Source organism: Electrophorus electricus, chromosome 25 (genome assembly GCF_013358815.1).
Source record: "Electrophorus electricus isolate fEleEle1 chromosome 25, fEleEle1.pri, whole genome shotgun sequence".
In the NCBI taxonomy this organism is placed as follows: Eukaryota; Metazoa; Chordata; class Actinopteri; order Gymnotiformes; family Gymnotidae; genus Electrophorus; species Electrophorus electricus.
In genome coordinates, this window is record NC_049559.1 from 5,444,003 (window position 1) to 5,466,517 (window position 22,515).

Here is a 22,515-nt window from a genome sequence, read left to right on the forward strand (position 1 = left end):
CTAGTGCCCCATGAAACATTTTGTGTCTGCATATTAATTCCTGCTTTCAAGGCTGACGATGCTAATGTTTCAGCATGCAGAAAAGAAACAGAGCCACAACAACAGCACTTCTTTTTCTTTCAGGACCCCCACAGTGAATATATTTAGACGCACTACCAGAATTTGAAAGATATGCCTGACAACAAATAAGAAAAGCGTAACAACCTTTCTAGTTACTTCCCATGACACTCTTCTCCCTTAGGAAAGGTGATAGTTCAGAAAGGTAGAACAGGAGGCATTGTCTTCAGTATAGTTTTTCCTCACTGAAATTGGTCTTGTAAGAAGTCAGCTCTAAGTGGTCCATCAGTTAACTGAACTTTCGTTCTTGATGTCACTGTTTTTCTTATAATCACAAGCCTCTTCTGGAGTGATAATGAAAAAGATTCTGCTATCTAGAGAGAAGCAGATGCAAATAGGCCTACTAATGCTTTAACATGCTAATGCTTTAACAGGCTAATGCTTGTAATGCTTCATGTAACTAAAAATACTAAAATGTGCTGAGGAAGATAATTCTCAACAGATAATGGCCCATGACAACAATGCTTCATGTAACTAAAAATACTAAAATGTGCTGAGGAAGATAATTCTCAACAGATAATGACCCATGACAACTTCTTAAAGGGACAAAACACTGCAGAGTCAAAATCTGGTTAATTTGGGTATCAGACCATGATCTTATATAATTTATCTGTGAAAGCAGGAACTCATGATACTATACCCTAAATAAGTTATTACTGCTGAAGATAATGTTACTACACAATTGGCAATTTACTCATGATGAATACTATCAGCCAGACAGTGATCTGGACATCTACACTCAATCCAACCCTCCTATCTACACTCAATCCAACCTACCTATGTACACTCAGTCCAACCCACCTATCTACACTAAATCCAACATACCTATGTAAACTCAATCCAACCCACCTAGCTACACTCATTCCAACCTACCTATGTAAACTCAATCCAACATACCTATGTAAACTCAATCCAACCCACCTAGCTACACTCAATCCAACCTACCTATCTTGAATGTATATGATTTGGTGACTGTCTATTGCCATGAATGTTTGTATATTCTATACATTTTATTCAAAGTAGGAGGTTCCCCATCAAATTGAGCTTGTATTTCATGTACCAGAATAAATAAATTAGCTACATGATCAAACTATAAATAATAAAACATATGATGAAGGAGCGTACAAAGCTATGTAATAGCTGCTGAAGCATAGGGACACATGTCCCTGAAACAACAGGCAAACAGGACTACACATCTAAAATTGCTGTAAGTTTGAAATTAAACAGCCTTGAAGTAGGCTGTGGCTGTTGATTGAAATTCACAGGCTGTGTGAGGGTCACCTTACCCAGGCTGAGACAGGTAACACCAGAACCGCTTAGGTGTCATCTTATCAGATGACCTTATCAGCTGCTTACAGAGAAGGAGGCTCCTGACTATGCTCTGCTGAGGACCTTATTGGTAATTACGTTTCCCTGCAGTACCTCTGAATGTCATGTATCTGTGTCTATACTATAATTGAACTGAATTTGTGCATCTCTGGGTGATTCTGCAGTTTGGTGGTAAAAAATAAAATCAGACCCAGCACTCTGAAAAACCTCAGGATTTAGTGTCACCAAAGTCTGAGCCTGTGTTGGCACAGGGCTTGCAGCATGGTAGAGAACTACCATTCAGAGCTCTAGTTCTTTACCACTCAGTCTTCCGGAGCTTCTTTTGAAATGTGTCTGGCAGAGCACCAAAGACATCACATTCCCCTCATGTCCCAGAGTGTCAGTGTGTAACATGCACTCTGCACAACATTGTTTGTCAGCAGAGGGAGAAAGCGTAGGAGGAAAGCCATCAAACAGCCTTAATCTTCCTCCTCCACTGAATCAAATCTGGATTATGAAATCTGGTGCGGGCAGCCCAATCCAAGTGGAATTTCACATAAAGCACATATTGTTGATTTATGCTGCCCTTCCCTAAGGGTCCATTGGGCTGACTTTGTCATATTTCCCACTTCACACAATAGATGGACTGGAAGGAACAGGACTGACAGCTGGGTGTTTGAAGACATAAGGGGCTGCAGTGAATTCCTCCTGAGAGCACACTTCCTGGTCCACTTTCCCCAAGACTGTCAATCTGTTACATTTCCAGGAGTTCAATCTCCCTTATACCTCGCCATCCTATCCAAAGCTCCCTCCCTCATACACGTTCAATCTCCCTTATACCTCGGCGTCCTATCCAAAGCTCTCTCCCTCATACATGTTCAATCTCCCTTATACCTCGGCGTCCTATCCAAAGCTCTCTACCTCATACATGTTCAATCTCCCTTATACCTCGCCGTCCTATCCAAAGCTCCCTCCCTCATACATGTTCAATCGCCCTTATACCTCGCCGTCCTATCCAAAGCTCTCTACCTCATACACGTTCAATCTCCCTTATACCTCGCTGTCCTATCCAAAGCTCTCTCCCTCATACATGTTCAATCTCTCTTATACCTCGCCGTCCTATCCAAAACTCTCTCCCTCATACACGTTCAATCTCCCTTATACCTCACCGTCCTATCCAAAGCTCTCTACCTCATATATGTTCAATCTCCCTTATACCTCGCCGTCCTATCCAAAGCTCTCTACCTCATACACGTTCAATCTCCCTTATACCTCGCCTTCCTATCCAAAGCTCTCTCCCTCATACACGTTCAATCTCCCTTATACCTCGCCGTCCTATCCAAAGCTCTCTACCTCATACATGTTCAATCTCCCTTATACCTCGCCGTCCTATCCAAAGCTCTCTACCTCATACATGTTCAATCTCCCTTATACCTCGCCGTCCTATCCAAAGCTCTCTACCTCATACATGTTCAATCTCCCTTATACCTCGCCGTCCTATCCAAAGCTCTCTACCTCATACATGTTCAATCTCCCTTATACCTCGCCGTCCTATCCAAAGCTCTCTACCTCATACATGTTCAATCTCCCTTATACCTCGCTGTCCTATCCAAAGCTCTCTCCCTCATACACGTTCAATCGCCCTTATACCTCGCCGTCCTATCCAAAGCTCCCTCCCTCATACATGTTCAATCTTACAAACACACAGACAGCAGACAAGTTTGAGTGCCACATTGCTGGGTTGTGACTGGGTAATGACTGGGTTTTGAACATATCACTAAGATATCTTTGCATAGTACATTATGAAATCGGTCACAATTTATACAATATCCTTGATTTTGGGGCATTTTTTTGTTCTGCATGGAGGTCTGGAATCACAGCAATTTCAGTCTGGGACTAAATGGAGCAGTATTTGTCTGCTGGTCAGTGTTGAGAGTGACATGTCTGCTGGTTCGATGCTGCTAGAGGCTCTTATATCTGTACTAATGATTATTGGTCATTATGACAGTGGCTGTGAATGTGTAGTTTGTGACATAGGAGGAGAGATCTACTATAGCCTGCAAAGGATACCAATTCCATTAGTGGAGACAGAGGTGGGCTGCTAAGGAGAGGACTGAGATTTGAGGCAGATTGACTGCATGGATGGGGAATAACTGCTTTATGGCTAAAACTATTTTGTGAAATGAAACTCTTTTTTACTTAAAGAAGAATAAGGATGCCTATACAAAACTGTTAATGAGCTTCAATGAATATGTTAACAATTCCTGGCTGTCACTGATTTCTATAAACAGAAGCATAAAATATTAGAAATCCTCTGATCTTTGCTGAGTGAGTTGTACCCTGCAGTGGTAGTATTTGCACACTGCCCTTGACTTGTCCTTTCCAAACCTTTGTAACCAATATTGTGGTATCCTAAGAATATGGAGCCATCCGTCATCCATACCTTTATCCAATCAGAATGCAGAGCTTCTGTGAGCAATTAACTGCTGAAAGGGTGAATATACAAGGCTGATTAAAAGGAAAGGGAGAGCTTTACTGCAAGCCAGAGTTTGCAGATGTGAAATGGAGTCACAGCAGGAAGAAAACACAATGCTTATGTGTAATAATACATATATTTTATCAAGCACAAGGGAAAATGTGCATGTATATATAAATATATAAAATTGTATGTTACTGAAGACAAAAACATAGAGAAAAACCCTTCTGCATTAAAAGAGAAACAAAGAAACAGTGACAACAACCAACTGGGTGCAGGTATCATTGGTTCATTCAGAATTATTATTCTTATTTTTTGTGAATGCAGAAAATACATTAAGGTTTTCTTTTTAGATTGAATTAAAAATAGTTTTCATTTTTAAATTTTTTTCATTTTAAAATGGATAATCTCAAGAACCAAACATTTAAAACTAGCCTATAAACCAACTCGTATTTCTTTTAATCAAACTGAAATGACCTGCAGGCACATGAGCTCTTTGACTGTATTGTCATTACTGACCTGATTCTCTCACCAGAACCCTATAAGTCTGTAATTAATGAAATGTTTAACATGACGAGATGCAAGATGAGATATCGGAAAAGCTCAGAGAAATGGTGTCGAGAGAGGAAGCTCTAGGATGAGTATTCAGAGTGTACCCAGCAGACACAGCATGTGAATTAAAGGGCATATTACCCTATGGATTCTTGAAATGGCTTTAAGCAGGTCAGTGAATGAAATAATTATTATGTCTACTATTTAAAAAATTCAGGCATGGTGAATTCAAACAGCATATTTATTTATAGTAGACATTTTAAACAGTGGTGGTAAATCTGGGTCCAGAAAGTAAAAGTTCCTCCCAGGATTGTGTTCCAGTGATCCTATGCATATTAGAGAACTCTTCGGGCTGACACTCTGGACACTGCAATGAACTCTGAATCCAAATATCAGCACAGGGTGAGCAACCAGGCTTTCACAGCAGACTGCGCACACTGGATCTTGCATGATTTCTACAAAAACATGGAAAACAAAGTTTAGCACAAAAAATTCAAAAGAAACAAATACATGAGTTAAACACATAAAGATAAGCCAAATCAAATGAAGTTTACTCAAGCTGACCTCTGCAAGCCAGACAAGTAAACATATCCCTCACATTCCTTCTTTTCTGGTCATAAACAGTGTTTTCTTGGTTTCTCGCCTGGTTGGTACTGGTGACATCAAACAACCCCTGAGCAACCAGGACCTCTATTTTTTCTGACTCAATTGTGAATGTCATCATGTGTGCATCTTGAGAAACACAAATGTCATGTTTAGAATAAATAAATGTATATGTATAATATTAAATTAGGGTGTATCTTATACCTTTTATCTAAAACAAAAGCAAAGAACAATAACCACAAAAAAACAACAACAATAATTTCAGGTGCAGTTACAGATTGCTGAGGTGGAAGTCAACAATCCTCTTACTTACAAAATTTTGTTGGCGAATGTGGAAATCATATTGGAAACAGAATGCCAAGATGTGTCTGGCATTCTGCTTCCAATTATAGGAGCCTATATTTGCACATTAATAGGAATATAAATTAATCAAAGTGATTATACATTGATTTCACCACATTTATGTTACTCAGGGATACTGTTTGTATTTGCAGTGCTTTATAATCACTAGATGCAAGGCCACATCTGTGCACTCTGTGTGTGCCTGTGAAGGCAATCACACTAGCCTAATATGCCTTTGATATTCTTTGCTGCTGATGTTAATAGCAGAAACTAACAACCAAATATTATTGCAACATACTTTTATTAATATGTTACTATGTTTGCTATATGACATTCAATTAGACACTTGACAAACACTTAAAAAACAATTTTACTTGTGATTCCTTTTCATATATCAATTTTTCTATTCCCGAGTTGTCATTCACAACAAATAAATAAATAAAAATAAGAATACCTCATGTTTCTTCAGAGTGTAAAATTTCCATTCCATTGTGGTCCAAGATAAGTGGCCCCCCACTTCCCAAAGCTTCTTGGACTTTCACTGTGGTCATGATTGGGACATTGAAATTCTGCTCCGTACATCTCACAACCACCATTCTTCTGTTCACAAGCTTTCCATTCTTGAATTTTCCAAGATTAACATTTCTATGAAACATTACGACTGCATTTAGCATCACCAAGAAGGCTAAAGTAAGTCAAGCAACTGGACTCCTGGACTCAAGTTCATCTTCATAGTACTATTGTGCCTTTATAGTTACAAATACAGAAACCATCAGGAGACATTACATATAAAGTGCTGCTATTTGGTTGGTTTTTTTGTTTGTTTGTTTTTGTTTTGTTTTGTTTTGTTTTGGCAGTACTGTACTGTAAAGCCTAAAGCTATTTTATCTTCATTTCATCCATCCTGTTAACTTAAGCCTTATTCAAAATGGGATTGTCATATTCAATTTATCCATAGTTACTGAAATAAAGTATGATTAACATGTACATATTCATATTCACCTCATTTTATTCTCTACCTCGACTGTTGGACTGTTGGTTAATGACCATATCCTCGCCACAATAATTTAAAGGATGCTACATTGGCCTATGTTTCCTTCCCAAATATGAACTTTAAACATACATTCGGTATTGGGTCCTGGCCGGCAAGGACGCAACTGCCACACTGGCCCCTGACGGAGCTGCCAAAAGCGCACCTGTGTGCAGACGCGTCTCAGAGAGTTACCCTGCTGAAGTTAGAGTTAGACTGCTTTCACCCAGAAAACAGCTCAGCCAACGGACAAAATAAGCGCCTTCTGCTAACAAGCTGGCTGTCTATCAGATGCTCGTTTGCTAGGCAGCATAATCAGCTAAAAGCACTTCCCCCCTGAGGTTGGACTATAGCTACACCAGCAGCTCTGTGTGTTTGTTCAACATTATAGCCATTTCAGTATCATTAATGCGTGTTAATGTCATCGACTAACATTTAACCGACTAACATGGCGATAACGTTACCAGCTAGTTAGCCAGCAGGCTAGCCATACAATGTAAAACAAATGAGCTCAATAATAAAACGACACTATATTTTGCAGTATATATGTCATGTCATCGTCTCTCAATGCTTGTCTTTGGCTTGGAGTGAAAACCACAAAACCGTTCTAACGATGACCTTTAATTGGCGATTCCCGGCTCTCTCATCACGCATAAATCCCGAAATAATAGTCAGAAACGGATAAAGTTGTTTTAGAGTTTTGTTTTTTTTTTAGTTGTTAGGATCATCCATTTTACAATTAAAAAGAAAACACACCTAGTTTTCCATACTTTTAACCACATCTAAACAAAACTGACTCATCTTCACATTCTCCAAAAAAAACACAAAAAGACAAAAAACTGAATAGCCTAAATGAACGAACCAGTGACACACGGAACAAATGTTGGCATATATCTATTGCAACCTTATTATAATTTGCAGGATTTCGCAACGTGATTTCGCAACTCTTTGTCCTGTTGTGTTCCTCTTGAATAAACCATAACGCACTGAACGCACACTCATTATTGTTTACCTGAACAATTTCGTGAGTGATATATCAGTGAAATCACACTGGTACCCCAGGTATGACATTTTATTCGCTCATCTACATGCGCTTAACAAATGATCTTAACGAAAGCAAATCATACTGTCTGAGGTTTCCCACTTGCGCTCTCTTCGATTTGCATCTCATTCGTAAAAAGGTCCGTTAGCATTGAAATGCCATTTGGAAAAAAAAAACAAAAAAACGCCTCTGCCTTAAACATCACAACTCGTTCAACTGCACAGGCGTGCGTTTTCCACGATGCTTTCACGATGTTTCTGAGCGATAAAGCACCCATACCGATGCACTTACCGGGGTCACCCTGACTTCTCCATGGCTAGCGAGCGGGTATTCCAACGAGCCTTGCTCAACTGCGAAAAATCAAATGCCGTGATCACAGTCCACGTCTCTGCATATATACCACAGTATAACATAAAGGATGAGCAAAATTGCGAAAATAAACAGAGCCACTAAAATAGCCTTAGTCACTGGAGATATAAGAGACTGCATGTCAGCATCCAGCTGCTGAAGTAGAACACAGTTCAGCACAATAGTGGAAGCGCGTGGATGATGGGAAAACCGAAACCCTTGAATTTGGGTGACGAGCGGAGGCGACGAGAGGCGCGCGGGTGCCTTACTTCAGACTTTGCACAAGTGGTCAGTGTCCAAAAGCCAGATTGTCTTCATGCGAAAGCCGGTGTCACGTACAAAATTTTGGAGTCATGGCGAGATGAGCGATTTTGCATCCCAAGTTTGACGGGTCAGCTTGGTGCCCACAGCTCGCGGCGCCCGTGCTAGAGAACAGGTTGCCTCTCACTTTCCAGTTCCCACGGGAGCTTTGGAAACTCCGCGGAACGGCGATATCTAGTAATGCCCCCTGCCTTAAGGATTAGCAAAGCGACTCGAGCAGTGATAGAGGAAACCTGTTGATAGGAAACTTTGGACACGCATGATTTTCATAGTTTGATTAGGATGACCACAGTTACGATGATGATTATTGATAGCAATCGTATGCCCATCTCGTATGTTATGTGTATGCTATGTGTTCATCTAATTCTGGTGGTTATGTTAGTGATGTCATCAGTACCATATTCCACTGCCTTGTTTTAACACCATACTGGAGTTAATGCATGTAAACCAGCGGGTCATTTAGACACTACGTTACTTGGAACGCTTGACGTGCCTCGCACTAGTCCGTGCCAGAATATGTCTACAAAGCCAAGTCTATGGTCTCTACCGACACGTAGAAACACTAATAAATTACAGCATGCTTCGGAATGGCACGAAAATGCGTTATTGGCAAGGTGCAGCGTTAGCAACCAGCGTTACGGGTTAATACGTTGGGCTTTCGTGGCTTGATGAACGTCTCCCTGGCGATACGCAGTGCTTGTTGAGATATTGTACCACGAAGGGTGGGGTGTGCCAGGTGTATACTTAAAAGGAGTTAAAGGAGTCCGGAAACTATGAGTGTGTGTTGCATTTTTGTAGCATGTAACCACTGCAATCTCTGCGCCAAAGACAGCGATATCCAAACACCTCTTATAAATCCCGCAATTAGCAGAACTTTAATACTTTAACGCTCAGCATTACACGATATAAGTCGCTATAATCTATGTTCCCAATACATTACTAATAGGCCTATCAAACGGGAGTAGAGGTGGACTCTTAGGGCGTAGCGCGTGGCGTTGCCGCGCGCACCTTCTGCTACCGAGCATCCTTTTTTTGCAACTACTTGACAGAAAAAAAAAGAGTTTTCTTGCACACAATTGGATCCCAGGCGAGTCAGTCACGACTGTGGGTGGCGGATCAGACTCCGCGCTGGCACACCCTGGAAACTTTATAAAACTAAAGGCTGTGTGGAAGTTGCCGACCCACTGCATGCACGCGGCCGCGGACCTGCGATTATTTAGAAGTCAGAGCTGCACAACCTGGACGGTGTCCTTGCTGAACTCCGGAGCGCTTAGTTCAGTTTCATCAGCGATGTCATGCTTGTGGATTTTGTTCTTTGGCAGTCTTATTGCGACTGGAGTGAGGACGCAAGGTAAGCTTTTTTTCAGGAATAGATGTTGATATTTTTTTAATAATAGTTTAATCACGGTAATGAAGTTGCTCTTAAGTGTAGATAAACCAAACGCGAAAACACTTCGTCTTGCTAGAAACTAAACAGAAGTTCTCTGAAACCTCAGCCTGTAGTCGAGTGACTGAAATCATGGAAGGCTTATAAATTCATTAAAGCGGACATTATTCTACCATTAACAGATTTGCTGTCTACACCAGGCAGTAACTCACGATATGACAAACCACATTTATAATGCCCAGTAATCGGGCAGTGTTACTTCGACCGATAATATTGATATGTGATGACATTTGGTATTATGGAAAAATGGTCGTCATGCATTATTAACTACTGGAGCCCCGAGACAGACGCGTTGTGCTATGTGAAGTCATCGTCTCTCCCTCAGCAGTCCACACCAGGTCGCTGGATTGTGCCAGTACATTCTGTTCCTGATGGGCAGCGGCCGTTGGCTAGTGTCTCCTGCTTACCTCCCTAGTCTCACTAGTCGGACACACGCACACTGTGCCTTTCCCGTTCCAGTCCAACCGAATGTGCTTATGCCCCAAAACAAACACAGGCACTTGGCTGGGTGTCCCTCTGAGACCATCCCATTCAGCTGGCCTGTCAGAGAGACTGTAAAGAAAGAGTTATAGGCAACAGTAACTGAATCTCAGCTCCAGCTGCGGGACACCGCCCTTCGACTTGAGAACACATCTAAATTATAAGAGGTCTGGTCTGGATTCACCCTGAGGAGTTTCATGAGCAGCTCCTTCCCTTGGCCCCATGCGTGAGAGAGCTAGTCACACCACACGCTGCCTTGGCCTTGTTTTGTTTTTTTTTTATTGTGGGAGGTGAGCAAAGACTCTTTGTTTGGGTCCACGTGTGCATGTGTGTAGCTGGGTGGGCAGGTGCGTTGTCCACCTGTATGCTCACAGTTGTCGCAAGCATTATATTCTGTAAGCCTCCTGGAGACACGCAACACTACTGTGTAAGCAGTACCAGGGCAAAACAAAAGAACATACACAAACAGAATAGAGAACTGACTAAAGGTTTTATGAGTGAACGGTTGAGCAAACAATAAATTGGGAGAATATAGAAAGCACACAGGACTGAAGCCCACTTTAGACCAATTGTGTTGTGAAGAAGTCACATTCTACACCAGTATCAGTGTGTTAAGGTGGTTTTCTGTTTGAAATATGAAAATATAACATCACAGCAAATGTACTAACAAACCTACCAACCAACCACTGTCGAGTGATGGCAAGGTGCATCTCATTAGTAATCAACATTATGTATTGCTGTAATCATTTATAATTTTATTCTTGTGTTTCAGAGGAGGACTCTGAAGGTTCAGAGGAGGCCAGTATGTTGAGATTTTTTCACATTAGCAGAGCTATAACATTGGAGTGGTTCACACACACACACACACACACACACACACACACACACACACCCACACACCCACAACCACCCACCCACACACACACACACACACCACAACTACACAAAAATACAAACACACATCTACCCATTACAAACATCATGCTTTTTACACAAAAGTGTTTCAAACTGGGGGTTTTGCAGTAAGGTTGTTTGGTAATTGCTGTCGCCTATGGTCTTTTTCAGTATCAGAGAGTGCTGTAATATGTAAATGAGCCTTCTAACAAAACATAGATTTTATTGTCTATTGGGAGCACCCTGACGAGTATTAGATGAGTGCTCTATCGGTGTTTTGATGGATGGCATTCACATGCTAAATTATTTTTGACAGAAAGATGCAGGCCAGTCTAATGTGTCGATATATGGGGAGACATGTCATAATCATAATATGTAGCAATACAATCAAAATTTAGTTTATTGTGAAACTATGGTGTCTCACATTTTGGCCACCTTTCCTTTATACATTTAAAATAGGACAAATGATATTTTGTATCCAGAGGAGAACAAGCACTAAAGTCTGACTAATGAAATATTAAAAACCAGACTTCAGTGCAGCAGTGCTGTGCATATTTAGGGGCCCCACTGATATAACACATTAAGGATTGTAGTTTAAAAGGCTACATAAATACCTCATCCAGATTTGTTCACACTGAATATGATCACATTGCTTATGGTGATTAGTCCGTCATATTTCATCTCAATGTTTCAGACAAAAACGAAATGGCGACAGACCTGCCCCCAGTAGAGGCAGAGGGCCCATTTCCATCTGAGGATGGCGGTATGCTTTCACCGACACTGCCTAACTCTCGTCTAGGGTCAGCCCCTAGACATCATAAGAAGCTTCTACTATGTCTAGCCATGTGGGAGTTACAAAGCTTTCTGTCTGCAAAGACACAATACACAATACTTGTCTTGGTCATACACAATACTCAATCTGATCAATATTCTTCAATTCGAAGGAGAGCGAACTTCTGATATAGTTGTTAACAGGCTCATAGTCAGTTATTTAGACTTAGCTAAAATGTCTGATATTATATACATGTTGCATACATAATATGAGATATGATTAAATCTCTAGATTATTTATGCTTCTAAGCATGATTTCAATGCAATTCTGTTTAAACCGTGAACAACATCAAATCTGTGTGTAGTTTTGAGCCATGATTTTAAGCCTGTCCAAGTTGGTAAAAGTGGTTTTGTGTTAAACTAGCCTGTCCATTTTATTTATGTACTTCAGGGGAAAGAAGTCATAAGGAGGCCCAATACAATGCGTCTGCGTTCTTAATTTATACTTCTGCTTAGCTCATTGTCCATTGTCTGGGGTTTTTTATGTCCCAGTATGACATGAAATACAGAAGTGTGTGTGGAGCAGACAGATACCATGACACGGCATTTTGTGTCTTTCAGGAGCTGGCGGTCCAGAAGCTACTACTGAAGGTTGATGCACTTCAAAAAAGTTTTGATTTGTGGTGAAATTGATAAAAAAATGGATAAATGTCAAAGAATGTCGCTAGACAAAAACTCCTTCTCTTACATTACTCTGACATTAATAAATACAACATCAGACATTCCTGTTCACAGAGACAGTGATGGTACGGGCAAACCTGTTACTGATTATATCTTTAACTTTACAGCTGGCACAGCAGACACTGTACAAGCTGTTGAGGAACCGGCTGAAACAGGTTGGTCAAAATGCACAATACACATGCACATATGAACAAGTACACATACATGCACACACATTCATCCACACATAAGCAGAATATTTGGTGGTGATTCTCAATCATCTTTTGCAGTGTTGCCGGAAGATGAACCCGAGGTGACTGTTTCAGAAAAAGGTGAAGACCTTTAGGCATATACACATCGACATGCACTGTATTAAACCAGTTAGTAAAACAGCTAAAAATGATTTAGAGGAATGCGCTTTGTGAATATGATATGAATATCTGTTCTTTCTACTACAGATCCTCTATTAGAAAAAGAAGAGGAACCAATAACTGGTACAGCAGCCTGTGTAAATACTATATAAATACAGTGTAAATACAGAACTTCCCCCTCCTGGACTAACCCTGCACTCCACAGTGTGGCACTGCGCATGCTCAAGGTTCAGCTTTGAGATGAGTTATCCTTCTTGAACCCAGGTGTTCAGCGAGTCTCTGGTTGAGGAATCCATGTGTGCAGGGCCCTTGACAACAGTGTCTAAAAGCCAAGGAGGAGCATTATTTGTCTGTGCGGTAGAACGTCATTTTATGAAAAACTGATTTGCATATGTGTGGCAAAGGCAGAGGGCAGCGACCCACCCAGGCTTAAAGCCAGGCCTTCCAGATGGCAAACATGTGCCTGCCCAGCAAACCAAAGCGCCATCTCCCTGGCACAGAGGCCAAATATTTACACTCTTGAGGGAAAGTCTTCATCACACTGCTGTCTCCTTCAGGAAGTGATGGCCTCTGTCACACCGCTCTCTCCTCTCAACAGCGGAGTATTATTGCAAGATAACAGGCCTCACTATGCATGCATCATTTCAGTGAAGAGTCTTACATACATCCTGATAGCAACAGCTTTGCTGTTGTTGGAATATTTTGTATTTCTGAAATGACAGTCTAAGGTCAAAGTTCTTGTTAACATTGCAACAGTCATTATCTAACTAAGATCATATAACTTATTTGTATGCTTGGTTGCAACTGCCACCGTGTGATTGGTGACAAATACTTTTTTTTTTCAGTCTGTGGATTGTTGAATGCAATATCAGATTAAATTAGATTAAATTATATTCTGCTGCAGTGAAGAGCCATAAGTGTAGATTGGTATGAACATAGTGACAGAGAGGGATCAGACATGGCCACCAAGGGGTGTTATGGGAATTGACTAGAAACACTGCAGAAAACAGTCCCGTGGATATACTGTTTTGCTTCTCTTGACCAAATCCTACTTGCATTCACTAGCTGGTCATATGAGACGTTCAGTCCAAAGTTCTCTTGTCAAAACGCGCAGAAATGTGACCCTGTTGTTGTGACTGTCATTATTATTTTGACAAATGCCTTCGGATATCTATCCCAGCACATGCATAAAGCAAAATAACAGACAACTTTAGACAATCCTTTTCTGAGAAAGCAGTATGTTTCCTAGGCTGCCTTTATCCTGTTAGAACATGGGTCACTAATTTAATACTGCTGATGAGCAGATGTGGCCCAAGCTTTGGGCTTTTCATGATGTACACATCCAAGGAAAGAAAGCCTCTCACATAAGCAAAGTATTTTTTTTATTGAGCATAGATTGGATGAACTTTTATTTTAAAACAATCTAAATGCATGTAATTTAGGACACGGTTGTTAGACAAGCACTTGTTACTAACATTTATATTTGTCAAATACTAAGCATTTGTCAGACATTGTTATTCTTCATTTAATAATGGTGCATAGTGCTTATGGTAATATGATTAAAAAACAGGACATAGTCTCATGGAGAATGTCTTGTTTTGTAGAAGCCCCTGAGATGGATGGCACAACTGCAGAATCAGGTAGGATGATAAATCACTGTTCAATCTCTTGATAATCTTACGTCTTCTGAAGCACTCGGTTGCCTAGTTAGAACAAAACAGGTTTAGTCTGGAGAAAATTCATGCAAATGGACATTCAAACATGTCAAATGTGTCTTTCTGTGTGTCTGACCAAACATGTACGCTGAAGTATTGCCAGGTGTTTGATGAAACGTGTGTTAAAGTTTGTATATGATTGATAGGAATCGTTCAAGAGGAGGCCCCCACTGTAAACCTTGAGGGTCCTGAGGGAGGTAATTAGACATTATAGTCACCTTAGAGATATTATATTCACCTTATATCACCTTATAGACATATTGCAGTCAACATTATAACCACTATAACAAGTCCCTTGTAAATGCTCATGGACTGGAATTGCATTTGAAAGCTTCTGTTCTGATTTCAGTTCCTAGACTAGAGGAATATTGGCCCAATGCATTCTCATCCAATCTGTGTGTGGTGATCCTTACTCATGGCACTCATCCCTTATGTTAATGGAATTCTACACATTTGGTGGATCTGCTCGATGTCTCCCCTGATGTCATGAGTTTATAGTGCTTACAAGTCAGCATAATTGTTGGCTTTTCCAGAAACCACGTTATATCGAAATATCCTGTTAACCTTGTATAGAAACCTTGGCTGTGTAACTCTTCTATAATTCTTTCTGTGTGAGATCACAGTGGTTGGTGTACACTCTGCAGTGCTTGTGTGAATAGTGAATGCATGTTTCTGTGTGAGATCACAGTGGTTGGTGTACACTCTGTAGTGCTTGTGTGAAGAGTGAATGCATGTTTCTGTGTGAGATCACACTGGTTGGTGTACACTCTGTAGTGCTTGTGTGAAGAGTGAATGTATGTTTCTGTGTGAGATCACACTGGTTGGTGTACACTCTGTAGTGCTTGTGTGAAGAGTGAATGCATGTTTCTGTGTGAGATCACACTGGTTGGTGTACACTCTGTAGTGCTTGTGTGAATAGTGAATGCATGTTTCTGTGTGAGATCACAGTGGTTGGTGTACACTCTGTAGTGCTTGTGTGAAGAGTGAATGTATGTTTCTGTGTGAGATCACACTGGTTGGTGTACCCTCTGCGGTGCTGAATGCATGTTTCCACTCACCACAGCAGAATCAGAACAAACTGAAGGAGAGTCTGATCTTTCAGGTAGGCTTTGTGTGTTTGTCAGAATCCTGCAAACTCACAATATCATTATATTTTACAGTTGACAACTAACTAGGATATGATTATAAGGTGAAATAATTCAATTATGTACATTATGTTTTTATTTTATATTATTTTCTTTTAAACTTATAAATAATTTCATAAGGATGTTGTCAGCTTTATTGTCATATATTAACCTTATTTGCAAGTAAAAAGATAAAGAGTTTTTTTTTTCCTATATACTTTTCTGTCCTTAGATCAAGTGAACAATACCTCATCACCATCAGAGGAAGAGGGTATGGAACAGTTTATCTTGCAACCAATCAGTCAATCAATCAACTGATGAATGAATCAATAGTTAATCAATCGTCAATAGTAATCACTCAATAACAGCAAAGCATTCTCTGTACACTAAATCTACAGTAAATATAGTATGCTACAGTAAAAATAGTAATTTGGCTAACTGCATGATGATGATCTCTGAGCTTTTATTAGTGTCCGCTGATCACATTGGCTAACCGCATGGTGATGATCTCTGAGCTTTTATTAGTGTCCGCTGATCACATTGGCTAACCGCATGGTGATGATCTCTGAGCTTTTATTAGTGTCCGCTGATCACATTGGCTAACCGCATGGTGATGATCTCTGGGCTTTTATTGGTGTCCGCTGATCACATTGGCTAACCGCATGGTGATGATCTCTGGGCTTTTATTGGTGTCCGCTGATCACATTGGCTAACCGCATGGTGATGATCTCTGAGCTTTTATTGGTGTCCGCTGATCACATTGGCTAACCGCATGGTGATGATCTCTGAGCTTTTATTGGTGTCCGCTGATCACATTGGCTAACCGCATGGTGATGATCTCTGAGCTTTTATTGGTGTCCGCTGATCACATTGGCTAACCGCATGGTGATGATCTCTGAGCTTTTATTGGTGTCCGCTGATCACATTGGCTAACCGCATGGTGATGATCTCTGAGCTTTTATTGGTGTCCGCTGATCACATTGGCTAACCGCATGGTGATGATCTCTGAGCTTTTATTGGTGTCCGCTGATCACATTGGCTAACCGCATGGTGATGATCTCTGAGCTTTTATTGGTGTCCGCTGATCACATTGGCTAACCGCATGGTGATGATCTCTGAGCTTTTATTGGTGTCCGCTGATCACATTGGCTAACCGCATGGTGATGATCTCTGAGCTTTTATTGGTGTCCGCTGATCACATTGGCTAACCGCATGGTGATGATCTCTGAGCTTTTATTGGTGTCCGCTGATCACATTGGCTAACCGCATGGTGATGATCTCTGAGCTTTTATTGGTGTCCGCTGATCACATTGGCTAACCGCATGGTGATGATCTCTGAGCTTTTATTGGTGTCCGCTGATCACATTGGCTAACCGCATGGTGATGATCTCTGAGCTTTTATTGGTGTCCGCTGATCACATTGACTAACCACATGGTGATAAACTCTGAGCTTTTGTTAGCCCTCCTCCTGACAGCATGTGCTGATGATCTAGTTTTTGGCCTGTACATTTTTCCAGTGACAGCATCAGTAGTGTCTCATAAATGTGGTACTGGTTATGTGAGGCCAGCTCCTCCCATCCAGCTGGCCTTGAATACATTTTTTTTTTATCCCTGATCTAGTGTTTTTTGGTTTTTTTTGCTCCCTTCTACGTGTGTTTTAATTGGTTACAGAGTGTTCTTATTTTTAACTAAATACAGATGGTTCTTGTTTTTAATTGGTTGCAGAATCCACTTATTTCTCTACGAAAGCCTCAGGCTCAGGGCATTCAGTACACTTATTAGTGAGGCAAACAGGACAGGGAATTTATAAGAGGAAGAGGAATACTAGTTCTTCATGAATGCTGTGTGTTGATATATGTTTTTTGTTAATTTTGCAGCAACAAAAGCTGCAGCAGATCTGGCCAGTGAAGGGGACGTTTCAGGTGAGGATTACACATATCACTGGTGTTACATTTACCTTTTCTGACTCCTACATTCATTCTGTATGCATTTTCATTTTTTTCTTGCTGATTGATATTAGCACCAGACAGCCATGCAAACTGAGCAATCTTTGAACAGGAAGTAGTTTGTGATGACAGTAGTGTCCTCCTACGAGGTCAGTGGGTTCAGTCCAGGTATCCTCATATGACCTGGCGAGGTTCAATGTGAAGAAGCAATAGGTTGGCCATCACACTTGTCTACTTGTTGTTCTAAATGACTCACGTTCCTGATGATAAATGAGATGTGTTAATGTGTCTTAAAAGCTGAAAACAGCATCGGTGGTGCAGAAAACCCAAGCGATGGTGCAGGCAAAGGTACTGCTGTCCTATCATCTCTCCAACATTTGATCTTTTGCCCAAGACACCAGACTGTGTTTGTTGTGCCAAAGAATCACATCCATCACCTGACCTGCTGAGGCTGTTGTTATTAATACTAAAAACCATGTAATGTAAATTAATGTAAATCTTTGATCTCTTTCTTTATTCTGCATTATAGTGCGCATTGCTGGAGCCATGGCTGGACCAAATGGTATGATATAGATTTTTTTTGTTGTAGTGTCTGTCCTTATATTACATATTTTAATAGCTAGCAATAACAGCCAGTCTTTCTCGGCACACACTGAAAAGCCCACCTACATACAAATCATAAAGTCATTTATTTGGAAACACATTTAAAATATTTTGAAAGGCAAACACAGACACAGACAGACAGACACACAAACAGAATAGAGGACTGACTAAAGGTTTTATGAGTGAACGGTTGAGCAAACAACAAATAGGGAGACTATAGAAAGCACACAGGACTGAAGCCCACTTTAGACCAATTGTGTTGTGAAGAAGTCACATTCTACACCAGTATCAGCAGCATTATGCATTGCGTTAATCATCTGTAATTTTTTTATTCTTGTGTTTCAGAAGAGGAATCTGAAGGTTCAGAGGAGGCCAGTATGTTCAGATTTTTTTTTCACAACACTGGAGTTGTTCACACACACACACACACACACCACAAATACACATAAATACGCAGTCTTAACTGTTAGTCTACACTGCGCCCTGTATATATGAGCAAATTCACTTCAGAAGATTACCTTTGCCCATTACTTTCAGAGCTTCCTTCATTGAAAAAATGTCACCCTGTATGTTTGAACTTCACGTCATGTGTTATCTGTTGTAACTTCATGTCATGAAGTTACAATAATAATTACAAGAAATTATTTTTTACTTATTTTATGCTGATTCTCTAGCTGTTTATCTATAGTCTGTTTTTCAGATTATAGTACTGGTTAGTTATTGGAAGCATAACTTTCAGATATCTCTTTTTTGGTTCTTTGTTCAGATATACTTTGCCATTCACTGGACTGATTGTCAATGTCTGTCTGACATCATCTAGAAAGGTTCTTTCTAACAGTATGCATACTTTGAAATGTTTGTAAGACCATTACTTGCTGTTTGTTTTAGAACTTACAAGGTCTGGGCTTGGAGCGAAGTGCAGGTTTTTTGCATTGGTAAAAGCTGTTTATTCTGGTTGGGTAATTAATGAATTAGCTGCGGGTCTCTTACATGTGCTGACGTCAGTACATTCGTAATGCTCCTAATTAGTTTATTTTCCACACCCTCCTCCATTTGTGACTACAGAGTCAATCACGCTCGGTTTTGCTTGTCATTTTTATAATTTTTTCACCTCCTTCAGTCTCTCTCTCTCTCTCTCTCACACACACACACACACACACACACACACACACACAAGAATTTGTCATTTCTTGTTCTGCACTGTCAAACCCTGCAGATGCCCCAGTAACTTCCTGAAGGGCCCACTTGTGACCGGCGTACAAATTGTTTTGCAGCAGGTCTGTGTGGAATGAACTGCTGATACCTGCTGGCCTGCATCAGTGCTCATGATAGATCCTAATCTGGCCTATTGTATGGCATTGCTTAAGGCTGTGGCATGGTTAAAACATGACCCAGCACTACACCCACACAAACATGCACATTTTTTCACAGTATCACCAAGAACATTTATGTATGCAAGGATAGCCAGAGCTTCCCTGTTTTTGGGTAACACAAGCCACTACGGGTGCTTGGGCTACTATTACTATGTAACTGTGTTGATGTCATTCCAGAGTACCTCTGTGGTTATGCTACTCTGGTTAGTGTTGGTGTGTTTGAGCTGTAGCTGTTTGAGGTGTAGGACCTAATCACAGCTGCTTCTAATACAACAAAATGGAAATGATTTCATATTATTGCCTAGTATGATGTAATACATTATAGTTGAGGATAATTTAGACTGGAAAGCATTGTTATTTGGAGTTAGTATTTGGGATTTCTATTAAATATTCTACATCAGTGAAATATTAGGTGGTTCAGAAAATGCTGGTGAGGTCTTGATGAGTGGCAGGCACTCTTTGAAGTTCATATTGTGCATGGTGTATCTGTGACTGATGGGGTGCAGTATTGCAGGATTATTCTTCCCAAGCTTAAGGTATTTTATCTAGTTATCTAGAATAGATTTGTGTTATGACAAGTTTAAATAGCATGGAACTATAGTTTCTGTCAGGACAGCTAAATTGTAAATCCAACATTAAAACTAGCCAAGTCAGGCTTTTCCCTATGGAAGGTCAAATTAGACCAAAATACAAGAGAAGGCAACAAATAGCTCAAAAACAGCATCCAGGGTTCTATATGGTTTTATTATTCTGATATATACTTTTATTGTTTTAAACATTGATGACTTTTATTTTGAAATGACAATTGCTTTTTATAAGAGTCACCTATTCAAGAATCAGTGGCTGCTCATAAACAGAAATGGTTTTTGCCTTAGGATGATAGTGCAATACTGCCAACTGGTGGTCATATGCGCATATTTTTTGCATGATTATACTGCAGTTTGATGTTCTAGTTTACAAAATGAGATGCAACTCTAAATAAACATATTGACCTTCACATACTATATGTGTGCAGAAACCTGCGGCATGTGAGCGCTTGTTTTTGTTTCCCTACACAGGGCTGGGTTCAGGCATCGTTGCTGGGGTCGTGGCCGCAATCATGATGGCGATTATTGGCGCTGTCTCCAGCTATTTCACTTATCAGAAAAAGATGCTATGCTTCAAGGCCCAAGGACGTAAGTGCTTTCTTGTTAGACAATGTCTTCTCATTTTGGATTCTGCAAATTCAGTTTCACTGTGTACAGGAGGTTACTTTATTACTGCATAATGAGTCTGTAATAAAGCTAAACTAGTTGTAAAAATGAACTGTAATAAAATAAGCGCACAAATGTAGATATGTTCTACAGGGGGGTCAGTTGAAACTATGCATTTAAATTAATCCCACTATATATATGTTGAACCTCATCTTTGGACAACACATTGTCCTTTACAATTCCCAGTCAGAAACAAAGCACTTGCAATTGAATCAAAATTTAATTGATCATGCAGTTGACCAATGTGCAAAGTAGTTGATTAACCATGTTATGCCCCTTACCCAGGCGATCCCGAGAGAGCCAAAGAGGAGAACAGGACACATAATGACCCTCAAGGTGAGGCCTCCCCTCAGCTATGACTTCTATCAATCATTACTAACTTTAAAAGAACAATAATGAAAACAGTACTCTCCGTGTTCTGCACAGAGCCTCAGCTCTAGGCCCAGATCAATAAACATTAGACAGGGGGTATTCAAAGATACACTTACTCTGCCATCCTAATGTTTTAATCATAAAAATATGATTTAGAGTGCAAGACATGTAGTCACACACACAACTGCTCTATGTATGAAATTATGTAATATGATGCCTACAGACATTGCAGTGATATATCTGTAATGTATTAGGGGCTTTATATGTTTTTGGTATTTTTTATTTTCTTTTACAGCACTCAGCAGCCTCCTGAACTCAGCGTAATCTTCAGTACATGATGAAAACAGTTGGAGAAGGCCACACGATATAAAGCCGCTGTGAATCGGTTTACAAAAATAGTTGGGACAAAAATGCTAATGGAAATTTCAATAAATGAGATCTTGAGGCGCATTTTAGCAGTCAGAGAACTGGAATGGTTCTCATTTGTTCTTAGCGAGTGAGAGGGTGAGAAACACGGTGCCTGTCCAATATCTAAGAACACTGATAATTTGTGTCTGTGGAGTTTTCCATCAGAGCAATGGCTTTGATATTATAGTTTAAATACACTGACCACACGGGTTTCTTATTTTCTTATTTTGATTTGCCTTTAAGTTGCTTTACCACCAAGACAAAGGGACCTTTTTCATACTTACACGTCCTGCATCTTGGATTACAGTTTCTGGTATTACTGTACCTGTTCGACTGTTATATTCTGAATGTAAAATGCATACATGATGAATGTGTGTGTGTGTGTGTGTGTGTGTGTGTGTGGTCCTGTGTGTCTGTGTGTGATCACTTAGCTAGAATTTACATTTTGGGGGGAGGCACTTTCACTGACACTAAACTGTGTTTGTTTTCATATACCTTCAGTTCCTTGCTAGTACATTTTTTTAAAACAATCTAATCCCCTAACATGTTAGTTGTTACATTTCTTCCATTGACTGTTAACTATTTTTGAAAATATGTGATTTTACCAAATTGAGTCCCAAGCACTTACATTGTTTAGTTAAGAAATTTTGTAAATAACAATGAAGCATTTGAATAAAGTGTTGGTCGTATGTCTCTTTGAGCTGGTTGATGCGTTTTCCTTAGTTCAATAGGCTACTGGTAATCTAAGATTACTTTACCTACATGTTTAACATATTGTTATTGTTCCTGTTCATGCATTTATAAAAAGAAAATGTATATAAACTAGTAATAACTATATAAAGTAATTCTAGTCTTTCTGTATTACCATTAATGGATCTAACTATTGTGCTTATTTAAGA

At 40.1% G+C, this 22,515-nt stretch overlaps 1 protein-coding gene across 1 annotated transcript; it reads left to right on the forward strand.

Annotated features, from left to right (window-relative positions):
• The first annotated feature begins 9,193 nt into the window (after positions 1 to 9,193).
• Positions 9,194 to 22,316, forward strand: si:ch211-39i22.1. Its single transcript, XM_027025067.2, has 18 exons — positions 9,194 to 9,490; positions 10,839 to 10,868; positions 11,655 to 11,723; positions 12,353 to 12,382; positions 12,580 to 12,627; positions 12,742 to 12,783; positions 12,910 to 12,945; positions 14,427 to 14,462; positions 14,684 to 14,734; positions 15,601 to 15,639; positions 15,894 to 15,932; positions 17,539 to 17,583; positions 17,905 to 17,955; positions 18,137 to 18,169; positions 18,556 to 18,585; positions 20,642 to 20,758; positions 21,122 to 21,172; positions 21,504 to 22,316. Exons 1-18 carry the CDS (start codon positions 9,328 to 9,330, stop codon positions 21,530 to 21,532), a joined length of 939 nt encoding a protein of 312 aa, XP_026880868.2. The 5' UTR covers positions 9,194 to 9,327; the 3' UTR covers positions 21,533 to 22,316.
• Positions 22,317 to 22,515: the final 199 nt, after the last annotated feature.